The following is a 12,728-nucleotide window of genomic DNA, read 5'->3' as shown; positions in this document are numbered from 1 at the left end:
GGTGGGGATGGGGCTTTTTCTCCTAAACAGTATGTACCTGGGCTTCACTCTTAGAATTATGAATTCTTAGGTCTGGGGTGGGATCTGAGTATATTTATTATGGAAAAAAAATCCCCCAGTTGTCTCAATTTGGGGAAGTTGACATCTTTACTTCATTGAGTCTTCTATACATACAGTGTATCTCTCCATTTATTTAGATTTTATTTTGATTTCTTTCACTAAAATTAATGTTAAATTTTCTTAAAATGTATAGTAGAATTCTTTTTTTTTTTTTTTGAGACGGAGTTTCGCTCTTGTTACCCAGGCTGGAGTGCAATGGCGCAATCTCGGCTCACCGCAACCTCCTCCTCCTGGGTTCAGGCAATTCTCCTGCCTCAGCCTCCCGAGTAGCTGGGATTACAGGCACACACAACCATGCCCAGCTAATTTTTTGTATTTTTTTTTAGTAGAGACGGGGTTTCACCTTGTTGACCAGGATGGTCTCGATCTCTTGACCTCGTGATCCACCCGCCTCGGCCTCCCAAAGTGCTGGGATTACAGCCTTGAGCCACCACGCCCGGCCAGTAGAATTCTTTAGTGCAATCACATATGCCTGGAGATTTGTTTTTTGGGGAAGTTTTAAATTAACATTCAATTTTTTAAAATCTTTATAAGGCTATTCAGATTTTCTATTTCATATTAAATAAGTTGTGATCATCTGCTTTTCAAGGAGTTGGTCTATTTAATCTAAATTGTCAAATATATGTGTGGAGTTGTTCGTAGTGGTATTTGTTGTTGTTGTTGTTGTTGTTTTCTTTGTTGAGCCCGAGTTTCATTCTTGTTGCCCAGGCTGCAGTGCAGTGGCACGATTTCGGCTCGCTGCAGTACAGTGGCACGATCTCGGCTCGCTGCAGTGCAGTGGCACGATCTCGGCTCGCTGCAGTGCAGTGGCACGATCTCGGCTCACTGCAGCTTCCACCTCCTAGGTTCAAGCGATTCTCCTGCCTCAGCCTCCCTAGAAGCTGGAATTACAACAAGCTTGCACTACCACACTGGCTAATTTTTGTATTTTTAGTAGAGACAAGGTTTCACCATGTTGACCAGGCTGGTCTCGAACCCCTGTTCTCAGGTGATTCGCCCTCCTTGGCCTCCCAAACTGCTGGGATTACAGTCATGAGCCACCATACCTGGATATAGTATTTTATTACCCTTTTGATGTCTTCTAAGTCTCTAGTGGTTTATTCTTTGTATCATTCCTGACTTTAGTTATTTGTGCTTTCTCTTTTGTTTGTGTGAGTCTTCTAGAGGTTGGTCAATTTTACTGATCTTTTCTAAGAGCCACTTTTTTTTTTTTTTTTTTTTTTTAAGACTGAGTCTCACTCTGTTGTCCAGTCTGGAATGCAGTGGCACAATCTTGGCTCACTGCAACCCCCGCCTCCCGGGTTCAAGCGATTCTCCTGTCTCAGCCTCCCGAGTAGCTGGGATTGCAGGTGCCTGCCACCATGCCTGGCTAATTCTTGTATTTTTAGTAGAGATGGGGTTTTACCATGTTGGCCAGGGTGGTCTCGATCTGCTGACCTTGTGATCTGCCCACCTCAGCCTCCCGAAGTGCTGGGATTACAGGCATGAGCCACTGTGCCTGGTTCACTTTTTGTTTTATTGATTTTTCTCTGTTGTCTTTCTGTTTTCAGTTTTATTGATTTCTGCTTTTATCTTTATTTTTCCTTCCCTCTGCTTGCTTTGGGTTTATTTTGTTCTTTTTCTGGTCTTGAGATGAGAGCTTAGTTAATTGATTTCAGACTTTCCCTGAATTTCCCTCTCAGCACTTATTTAGGTGTGTCACACAAATTTTGACATGTTGTATTTTCATTTTGTTAAATGAGCTTTTGAAAAATTTAGATACATCTTATATACTGTAAATTTTACCATTTTAAAGGGTACAGTTCAGTTCTTAGTATATTTACAAGGTTGTGTAAACATCACTGCTGTCTAATACCAGAGAATGTTTATTATTTATTTATTTATTTTGAGAGGAGTACCTGGTACTACAGGCTTGTGCCAACATGCCCGGCTAATTTTTTTTTTTGAGACAGGGTCTCTCTCTTGCCCAGACTGGAGTGCAGTGGCGTGATCTCAGCTCACCACAGTCTCTACCTTCCAGGCTCAAATGACTGTCCTCTCTCAGCCTCCTGAGTGGCTGGGACTACAGGCACATGACACCATGCCTGGCTAGTTTTTGTATCTTCAGTAAAGACGGGGTTTCACCATGTTGGCCAGGCTGGTCCTCGGACTTATACATGCTCCTCAGCCTTCCAAAGTGCTGGGATTACAGTTGTGAGCCACCGCGCTTGGCTGAATTTTTGTATCTTTTTTTTTTTTTTTTTTTTTTTCCTGAGACGGAGTTTTGCTCTTGTTACCTAGGCTGGAGTGCAATGGCGTGATCTCGGCTCACCGCAACCTCCGCCTCCTGGGTTCAGGCAATTCTCCTGCCTCAGCCTCCTGAGTAGCTGGGATTATAGGCACATGCCACCATGCCCAGCTAATTTTTTGTATTTTTAGTAGAAACGGGGTTTCACCATGTTGAACAGGTTGGTCTCTATCTCTCGACCTTGTGATCCACCCGCCTCGGCCTCCCAAAGTTCTGGGATTACAGGCTTGAGCCACCGCGCCCGGCCACTGAATTTTTGTATCTTTAATAGAGACAGGGTTTCACCATGTTGGCCAAGCTAGTCTTGAACTCCTGACCTCAGGTGATCTGCCTGCTTTGGCCTCCCAAAGTGCTGGGATTACAGCTGTGAGCCGTGAGCCACTGTGCCTGGGCCGAATGTTCATTATTATTATTATTTTTTTTTTGAGACGGAGTTTCACTCTTGTTACCCAGGCTGGAGTGCAATGGCGCGATCTCGGCTCACCACAACCTCCGCCTCCTGGGTTCAGGCAGTTCTCCTGCCTCAGCCTCCCGAGTAGCTGGGATTACAGGCACACGCCACCACGTCCAGCTAATTTTTGTATTTTTAGGAGAGATGGAGTTTCACCATGTTGACCAGGATGGTCTTGATCTCTTGACCTCGTGATCCACCCGCCTCAGCCTCCCAAAGTGCTGGGATTACAGGTGTGAGCCACCGCGACTGGCCTTCTTTTTGTTTTTTTTTTTTGTTTGTTTTGTTTTTTTTTTTTTGAGATGGAGTTTCGCTCTTGTTACCCAGGCTGGAGTGCAATGGCGCTATCTCAGCTCACCGCAACCTCCGCCTCCTGGGTTCAGGCAATTCTGCTGCCTCAGCCTCCTGAGTAGCTGGGATTACAGGCACGTGCCACCATGCGCAGCTAATTTTTTGTATTTTTAGTAGAGATGGGGTTTCACTATGCTGACCGTGATGGTCTCGATCTCTTGACCTCGTGATCCACCTGCCTCGGCCTCCCAAAGTGCTGGGATTACAGGCTTGAGCCACCGCGCCCGGCCTTTTTCTTTTTTTTGAGACAGAGTCTTGCTGCATTGCCCAGGCTGGAGGGCAGTGGCACAATCTCAGCTCACTGTACCTCTGCCTCCTGGGTTCCAGTGATTCTCCTGCCTCAGTCTCCCGAGTAGCTGGGATTACAGGTGGGCACCACCATGCCTGGCTAATTTTTTTTGTATTTTTAGTAGAGACAAGGTTTCACCATGCTGGCCAGGCTGGTCTCGAACTCCTGATCTCATGGTCTGCCCACCTTGGCCTCCCAAAGTGCTGGGATTACAGGTGTGAGCCACTGCACCCAGCCCAGAATATATAGTATTTTTCATTCTAAAGTTTTCTTTTGTTACTTGTGTCTTTCTTTGCTGAGAATTTCTATATCCTATTTTTGTGTCAAGTATGTTTGGAATTGCTCATTAAGGTATTATAATATTTTCTTTCAAGTTCTTGTTATATAATTCTACCATCTTTGTCTGATCATATATTGTATAATTTTGGATGGTCTATTATTTTACAAGTCTGTTTCTCTCTTCATGTATCAATATGATTGATTTGATTTCATTGGTTTTTTTAGAATGTTTATATGGTGAGGCAAGTCGTTCATCCCACCCAACCCCCACCCCATCTGCTTTTCTCTTTTATAATTTTCTATTTCCAGACATTTATTCATCCATCTTTGAATCCTTTGCCTGGTCTAGCCCATAATGATTTTACTATACTGGACACTTAGTAACTGTTTGATGTATTGAACTTGCCCATTAGAGGTTTCAGTTAATTAATTTTCATCTTGGTAGAAGTAGCCACACACCGGGTGCAATCTACTTAGTGCCGTAAGCCTTGAGCATCTACTGTGTGCTCTAGCATTGGGCTAAGTGCTAAGGACAAAGGATTGATAGGCTGTTGTAATATAATGTTCTAATAGTCACAGTAGCACCAATAGAGGTATTCACCATTAGTTTTGGAAGCACAGAGTGCTTAGTCTAGCCAGAGGTTTGTGAAAATCTTGGGAGAGCAATACTAGAAGGGTGAGTAGGGATTGACTAAGAAAAGACAAGATGGGAATGGCATTTCAGACTTAGGGAAAGGTGGGAGGAAACCAAATGTGTGAAGCAGCTTGTAGATACTAGAGCTTAAAGAGCAAGGGCTGGGGTAGATGAAAGTGAAAAGGTAGGCCGACTGAACTTACCACAGAGGTGATTGAGGGCCATTGAAGGTTTATTTGTTTATTTAGTTTCTAATGAAATAATTGAGATGTAGCAAAGCATATAAAGAATAACATGGGGCCGGGCGCGGTGGCTCAAGCCTGTAATCCCAGCACTTTGGGAGGCCGAGGCGGGTGGATCACGAGGTCGAGAGATCGAGACCATCCTGGTCAACATGGTGAAACCCCGTCTCTACTAAAAATACAAAAAATTAGCTGGGCATGGTGGCGCGTGCCTGTAATCCCAGCTACTCAGGAGGCTGAGGCAGGAGAATTGCCTGAACCCAGGAGGCGGAGGTTGCGGTGAGCCGAGATCGCGCCATTGCACTCCAGCCTGGGTAACAAGAGTGAAACTCCGTCAAAAAAAAAAAAAAAAAAAAAAAGGCCGGGCGCGGTGGCTCAAGCCTGTAATCCCAGCACTTTGGGAGGCCGAGGCGGGTGGATCACGAGGTCGAGAGATCGAGACCGTCCTGGTCAACATAGTGAAACCCCGTCTCTACTAAAAATACTAAAAAAAAATTAGCTGGGCATGGTGGCGCATGCCTGTAATCCCACCCACTCAGGAGGCTGAGGCAGGAGAATTGCCTGAACCCAGGAGGCGGAGGTTGCGGTGAGCCGAGATCGCGCCATTGCACTCCAGCCTGGGCAACAAGAGTGAAACTCCGTCTCAAAAAAAAAAAAAAAAAAAAAAAAAAGAATAACATGGGCCTGGTGTGGTGGCTCACGCCTGTAATCCCAGCACTTTGGGATGCCGAGATGGATGATGGTTCACTTGAGGTCAGGAGTTGGAGACCAACCTGGCCAACATGGTGAAACCCTGTCTCTACTAAAAATAGAAAAATTAGCCGGGCATGGTGGCGGGCACCTGTCACCTGTAGTCTCAGCTACTCGGGAGGCTGAGGCATAAAAATCGCTTGAACCCGGGAGGCGGAGGTTGTAGTGAGCCAAGATTGCGCCACTACACTCCAGCCTGGGTGACAGAGTGAGACTCTGTTTCAAAAAAAAAAAAAAAAAAAAGCATAACATAATGAATATTTATGTCATAACTAAAAAAGTAAAATGTTACAGGTATATTTGAAGCCTCCAGTAATAGTTCTCAATTATATGCCCATTCTTCCCTTTTCTGAGCCATTGTCATAAAGTTGGTATTTATCATTCTCATGCGTTTTTATCATTCTTTGACGTGGATATGCCTCACTAAATAATATATATTATTATTTTACATGGTTTTGGATGTTATACAATGGAATCATATTATATGTATTGTCAACTTGTTTTTTTTCTCTGAACGTTACGATTGTGAGATCCATGTTGATACATGTAGCTGTAGTTAATGCATTTTACTTTCTGGTATTCCATTGTGTCAGTATATGACAGTTTATCCATTCTCCTGTGAAGAGTTTCAAGCAGAGGATGACATGGGCAGATTTATTAATTTATTAATTTATTATAATTAGATGGAGTTTCACTCTTGTCACCCAGGCTGGAGTGCAATGGTGGGATCTTGGCTCACTGCAACCTCTACCTACCAGGTTTAAGTGATTCTCCTGCCTCACCCTCTCGAGTAGATGGGATTACAAGTGCCTTCCACCATGCCCAGCTAATTTTTGTATTTTTAGTAGTTAGGGGGTTTTTCAATGTTGGCCAGGCTGGTCTCAAACTCCTGACCTCAGGTGATCTGCCTGCCTTGGCCTCCCAAAGTTCTGGGATTACAGGCATGAGCCACTGCACCTGACGCAAATTTATGTTTTAGATACATTGCTTAGGATTGGATGTGAAGGATAGGTTTGAGATTATTGTAAACAGTGGGTTGCAAATACTTGGTATTCCTTTATACTCTTAAAAATTATTAAGGATCCAGAAGAGCTTTTATTTATGTGGTTTATATTTATCAATTTTTAGCATATAAATTAAAACAAAATTTAAAAATGCTTGTTAATTTATTGAAAAATAATTACACACCCATTACATGTTAACATAAATAAAAAATTTTTATCAAACCTATTTTCAAAAATATATAGTGGGAAGAGTGACGTTGTTTTATATCTTTGCAAATCTCTATAATATCTGGGTTAATAAAAAGTTGTTAGATCCCCAAATCTGCTTTTGCTTTCATTTTGTTTGATATCACATTATGTACCCTCTGGAATACTTCACTGTACACCTATGAGAATAAGGGTGAACAAGGCAGAGGACATCATAATATTCTCATGAACGTAGTTTTGGCATCTCAGCTTCTCTGAAAGAGTCTCAGGGAGCTTAAGGATTTCCCTGGACTACACCTTGAGAACATTTGGTGTGGGGGAGCCAGTTTGGAGGGCTAACTGCTCTTACGGAGTTGAGTTTCAGCTGAGCAGGTAATGGAGATATCCAGAGGAAGAAAGGCCCTCTTTAGCTTCAATTTTGCCTTGTTACACTGCAGGATGGATCCATGCTGTGCTGACACCTGTGGACTGCCTTGCCTTTGGAGGGAACTTCTTACACAGCCTTAATATCGAGATGCAACTCAAGTGAGTCCTGAAACTGTGGTGATTCCATGTTGGCCATTCCTGTCTGCTGGAGTCCTTGACTCTTCCCTAGAGTGAGGAGTACAATGTAGAAGGAGGGGAGATGGCCAGAAAGGAAGGGATCCTCTGAGGATTAACAGGTTTTATGCACTTAGTAGTTATTTGACTTTGGGCAAATTATATAACCGTTGAGCCCAAGTTTCCTAATGTATAAAGCCAGATCTTGCAGAGTTGTTTTGAGGATGAGATAGAAAGCATCCACAACAATACCTGATTCATAGGCGGTGCTCAGTAAATGAATCCTTGTTTTTGTTGTCGTGTCTCCTCCTTCTAGAGCCTATGAGATTGAGAAGCGGCTGAGCACAGCAGACCTCTTCAGGTTCCCCAACTTTGAGACCATCTGTTGGTATGTGGGAAAACACATCCTGGACATCTTTCGCGGTATGGAGCCCTTTGCCAACTGTCCTTTTTGCCCCTCTCCCCTGAGCAAGTGAGTGAGTGTGTGTGTGAATGTGTAAGTAACACAGTCAAGTCGTAGTACTATTTCATTACCAGAAATATCTCAAGTATATAAATTAAAACATCATGTTGTGTACCTTAAATATGTTCAATTTTTAAAAAGTGATCATTAGTGCTTAAAGAAATCTCCCTAGTGTTGCCTCCCTGCCCCAGCCCCAGCCCTTTCTTTTTTGAGACAGGATTTCACTCAGTCACCCAGGCTGGAGTGCAGTGGTGCAATGATCATGGCTCACTGCAGCTTCAAACTCTTGGGCTCAGGCAATCCTGCCTCAGCTTGCCAAGTAGCTAAGACTACAGTTATGGGCCTCCACACCTGGCTAATTTTATAATTTTTTTGTACAAACAGGGTCTCGTTGTGTTGACCAGACTGGTCTCAAACTCCTGGACTCAAGTGATTCTCCCACCTCAGACTCCCAAAATGCTGGAATTACAGGCATAAGCCACGGTACCCGGCAATGCTACCCTTTTTGTAGTTTTGCCCACTATCCTCCCCTGTACCATCCAAAACTTCTGGAAACCACTAATCTGTTTTCCATTTCTATAATTTTGTCTTTTTTTTGTGTGTGTGACAGAGTCTCGTTCTTGTCACTCAGGCTGGAGTGCAGTGGCATGATCTCTGCTCACTGCAACCTCCGCCTTCAGGGTTCAAGCTTCTCCTGCCTCAGCCTCCTGAGTAGCTGGGATTATAGGTGCCCACCACCACGCCCAGCTAATTTTTGTACTTTTTTAGCAGAGATGGGGTTTCACCATGTTGGCCAGGCTAGTCTCAAACTCCTGACCTCAGGTGATCTGCCTGCTTCGGCCTTCCAAAGTGCTGGGATTACAGGCGTGAGCCATGGTGCCTTGCTGAATTTTGTCATTTCAAGAATTTTGTATAAATGGAATCATATAGTATGTGACCTTCTCAGATTCACTTTTTTACTCAGCATAATGCATGACAGGGCATGGATTTTAAACTTTTTGTTTAGCAAGTGTGACAGAGATAATTTCACTGTGATCCAGTTTTCTCAATTTCCTGCTGGTTAAGATAAAAAGCTCAATCTGAATAGTCTGAGAGTTTCCTGGATCTGCTTCCGCTGGGGATAAGGCACAGTCCTGAACATCCTGGCATCATTGATTTGCTTCTTTGGTATTGGCCTAGTTGGAAGCCAGTTTACTTACTGGGTTTCTTCTTTCCTGGTCTAATCTGGAATAGGGTGGGTCCTTTACTTAGGCCTAAGATTCTTCAAGGTGACTTGGCCAGGAGAAATCAGTATTGATGCGTTACAAAGAATCTGAGGGGCCCTGAGTGCAGCTTCGTAGCCAATACCTCAAGCTCTTATTCTGCCACCTAGACTGTCACTTAAGTGTTTAATCAGATGCTGGATGACTAACTGCTCAGTACCTATTCCAAACAGCTTGGTTCAGTAGAAAATTACTTATAGAGCCTAAATCTGGCTGTTTGTAGTAGCTAGCCTCCAGACATAAGGCAGAACATAGCTAATCCATCTTCTACATTAATGGCCCTTCAAATCTGTGTAGGTAGAACTCATGGTCCTCCTGAGTGTTCTCATTTTGAAACTCAAGGGGCACAGTAATGTCATGGAAGGGGCACAGGCGTCAGATTCAAATACACATGGTTTTAGTCATGACTCTGGCACTTGCTAAGTGTGTGCCCTTGGTCAAGTCTCTTTGCCTCTCTGAGCCTCAGTTTCCTGGACTGTATAATGATAATACCTTGCTTACAGGATAGGTATAAGGATTAAATGAGATAATAGACATCAAATTCCTAGCACTTACTAGGTACTCAGTAAATGAATACTGTTAGAACCGAGATCAGCAGTTGTGCTCAGAACTTTGAGCATTTTCTCTGGTTGCCTAACAAAGGTCACAAGTCCTTCACTTTCCTGCATGGCTTTGTTGACGCTCTGCTTTCCTCTTTCCACCTTTAGGTTTGCGAGAGAACAGGAGACACCCTGCCTCCTACCTGGTCCATGGTGGGAAAGCTTTGAACTTGGCCTTTAGAGCCTGGACAAGGAAAGAAGTAAATATGCCTATTTCTCTACCTCCTCTGGAGTTTTGCCCTTTGTAGGGACTGGCTTTGGGTAGATGTTTTGGAGAGACAGAAGAGACCAGAGAAGCTTGTGGGCTCCTGGGTGTAGAGTGGAGGTCTGGGCTAGGATTCCATAGGTTACATTTAAAAATCTTTCTGATGATACTTAAACTAGAGAATCAGAAACATGTGGAAGGAAAAATAATGCCTATAATTTTAATACTCAGTGGGAATTACTGTTAACACTTGGATACATTTCCTTCTGGTCTTTTTATATGCATTTTAAAAACATACTTACTGTCACACTGTGTGGTTGACCCTTGAACAGTGTGGAAGTTGGGGTGCAGACTCTCCTCCGCATGTAGTCAAAAATTCACATTCAATTTTTGCCTCCCTAAAACCTCAACTGCTAACAGCTTACTGGTGACCAGAAGCCTTACCAATAACGTAGCCAATTAACACATATTTTGCATATTATTTGTGTTATATACCATATTATTACAATAAAGTAAACTGAAAACATATGCTTACTATTCCTAAATTGGAAGTGAATCGTCATAAAGGGCTTTATCCTTGTCTTCATATGGAGGCTGAGGAGGAAGAAAAAGTAGAGGGGTTGGTCTTGCTGTCCTGGGTGGCAGAGGCAGAAGAAAATTTGCGTATAAATGAACCCATACATTTCAAACCCATGTTGTTCAAAGGTCAACCATATGTCCAATTTTGTGTTTGAATCTTTGGTTTATCTTTTTTTTTTTTTTTTTTTTGAGACGGAGTTTCGCTCTTGTTACCTAGGCTGGAGTGCAATGGCGCAATCTCGGCTCACCGCAACCTCCGCCTCCCAGGTTCAGGCAATTCTCCTGCCTCAGCCTCCTGAGTAGCTGGGATTACAGGCACGTGCCACCATGCCCAGCTAATTTTTTGTATTTTTAGTAGAGACGGGGTTTCACCATGTTGACCAGGATGGTCTCGATCTCTCGACCTCGTGATCCACCCGCCTCGGCCTCCCAAAGTGCTGGGATTACAAGCTTGAGCCACCGCACCCGGCCTGGTTTATCTTAATTTTCCTGTGTCACCAAAGTTCTCCAGAAACATTTAATAGTTATATGATACTCTTTTGCAGGAATGTACTGTCCTTGCCTAACTACTTACTTATTGCTGCTTCCTTTTTATTTCGTTGAGGGGGTAGTTTTAAAGAATCATACAGTAAATATCAGTCTTTGTCCCTTATTTCTTGATTGTTTCTTCAGGATGGATTCCTGGAAGAACAATTACTGAATCAAAATATATGAAAAAATGTAAAGCTCTTGATGCATACTGCCAAAGTGGGTTTTAGAAATACACAAATGTCCATTTATCCAACTGAACAGTGACCAGCTATTAAAAAAAAAAAAGCCCGGGTGCAGTGGCTCGCTCCTGTAATCCTAGCACTTTGGGAGGCCAAGGCAGGCAGATCGCCTGAGGTCAGGAGATTGAGATCGTCCTGGCCAACATGGTGAAACCCCATCTCTACTGAAAATACAAAAATTAGCTGGGTATGGTGGCGCATGCCTGTAATCCCACCTACTTGGGAGGCTGAGGCAGGAGAATTGCTTGAACCCAGGAGGCAGAGGTTGCAGTGAGCCCAGATCGCACCATTGCACTCCAGCCTGGTGACAGAGTGAGACTCTGTCTCAAAACAAACAAAAGAAACCTCTGTATGTACTGATTTGGAAAGAGCTCCAGAATTTGTCAAGTAAAGGTATACAACCGTCTGTATAGTATGTCATTTTACATGTAAAAAGGGGGAAACAAGAATTATGTTAGTATATACCTACGTTTGCCTGAAGATATGATCTGGAGGGATGTAGAAACTAATGGAAATGGTTACCTGTGGGAGTGGGATGATGGGATTGATGACAGGGACAGGGTAGGAATGAGGCTTTTCAATATCTGTCTTTTAATATTGTTTCTTTTCTTTTCTTTTCTTTTTTTTTTTTTTTGAGATGGAGTCTTTCTCTGTTGCCCAGGCTAAAGTGCAGCGGCTCACTGTCCCTCTCAACTCACTGCAACCTCCGCCTCCTGGGTTCAAGTGATTCTTGTGCCTCAGCCCCCCGAGTAGCTGGGATTACAGGCGCGGACATGATGCCTGGCTAATTTTTTTTTTTTTTTTTTTTTTTTTTTTTTTTTTGTGACGGAGTTTCGCTCTTGTTACCCAGGCTGGAGTGCAATGGCGCGATCTCGGCTCACCGCAACCTCCGCCTCCTGGGTTCAGGCAATTCTCCTGCCTCAGCCTCCTGAGTAGCTGGGATTACAGGCACGCACCACCATGCCCAGCTAATTTTTTGTATTTTTAGTAGAGACTGGGTTTCACCATGTTGACCAGGATGGTCTCGATCTCTTGACCTTGTGATCCACCCGTCTCGGCCTCCCAAAGTGCTGGGATTACAGGCGTGAGCCACTGCGCCCGGCCAATTTTTGTATTTTTAATAGAGATAGGGTTTCACCATGTTGACCAGACTGGTTTTGAACTCCTGACCTCAAGTGATGCATATACTTCGAACTCCCAACGTGCTGGGATTATAGGTGTGAGCCACTGTACCTGGCCCATCTTTTTATATTGTTTGATTTTTGACCCATGTGAACAAATTAACTTTTCAGAATACTGAATTTAAAAAAACACCCAGAAATCAAGAAAAGAAGAAATGTCAACATGTAATCTTAGGATTTAGATGCTCCTTTTCCTGTGTATACTGTGACCAACAGAGACCTTTCGGCCACTAGGGCTTAACTTGTACAGTCTCCCCAGTTCCTGTTGCCAACTTTCCCCTCAGATATTCTTGGACTTCATATTTTGAGCCTTCCCTTGCTCCCTGGGCTCACCTACACCTGGACCTTAGCCTGTGATTCTGTTTCTCCACATCTCTCATGTGTTGACTACCTTGAATTTCATCTCTGACCCCTCCCATGGAGTGAACTTTAAAGTGCCTATATCCCAAAAACACGAAAAAGGAAGTGGGTAGGGTCCAAGCACTCATGACTCAGGATAGACCTGGAGATCAAGG

The 12,728-nt window shown here is 43.6% G+C and overlaps 1 protein-coding gene across 7 annotated transcripts in view; it reads left to right on the top strand.

Annotated features, from left to right (window-relative positions):
- Positions 1-12,728, top strand: part of PHF8 (PHD finger protein 8) — a 105,304-nt gene that overhangs the window by 33,775 nt on the left and 58,801 nt on the right. For all 7 annotated transcript variants that reach the window (XM_074391815.1, XM_010331565.3, XM_010331571.3 and 4 more), the window contains exons 9-11: positions 7,052-7,139; positions 7,471-7,577; positions 9,587-9,678. In XM_074391815.1, the coding sequence (XP_074247916.1) occupies positions 7,052-7,139; positions 7,471-7,577; positions 9,587-9,678 (287 nt within the window). The remainder of the gene's footprint in view (positions 1-7,051; positions 7,140-7,470; positions 7,578-9,586; positions 9,679-12,728) is intronic.

Source organism: Saimiri boliviensis, chromosome X (assembly GCF_048565385.1).
Source record: "Saimiri boliviensis isolate mSaiBol1 chromosome X, mSaiBol1.pri, whole genome shotgun sequence".
In the NCBI taxonomy this organism is placed as follows: Eukaryota; Metazoa; Chordata; class Mammalia; order Primates; family Cebidae; genus Saimiri; species Saimiri boliviensis.
The sequence above is the reverse complement of the archived record's forward strand: the minus strand, read 5'-3'. Positions and strand labels throughout refer to the sequence as shown.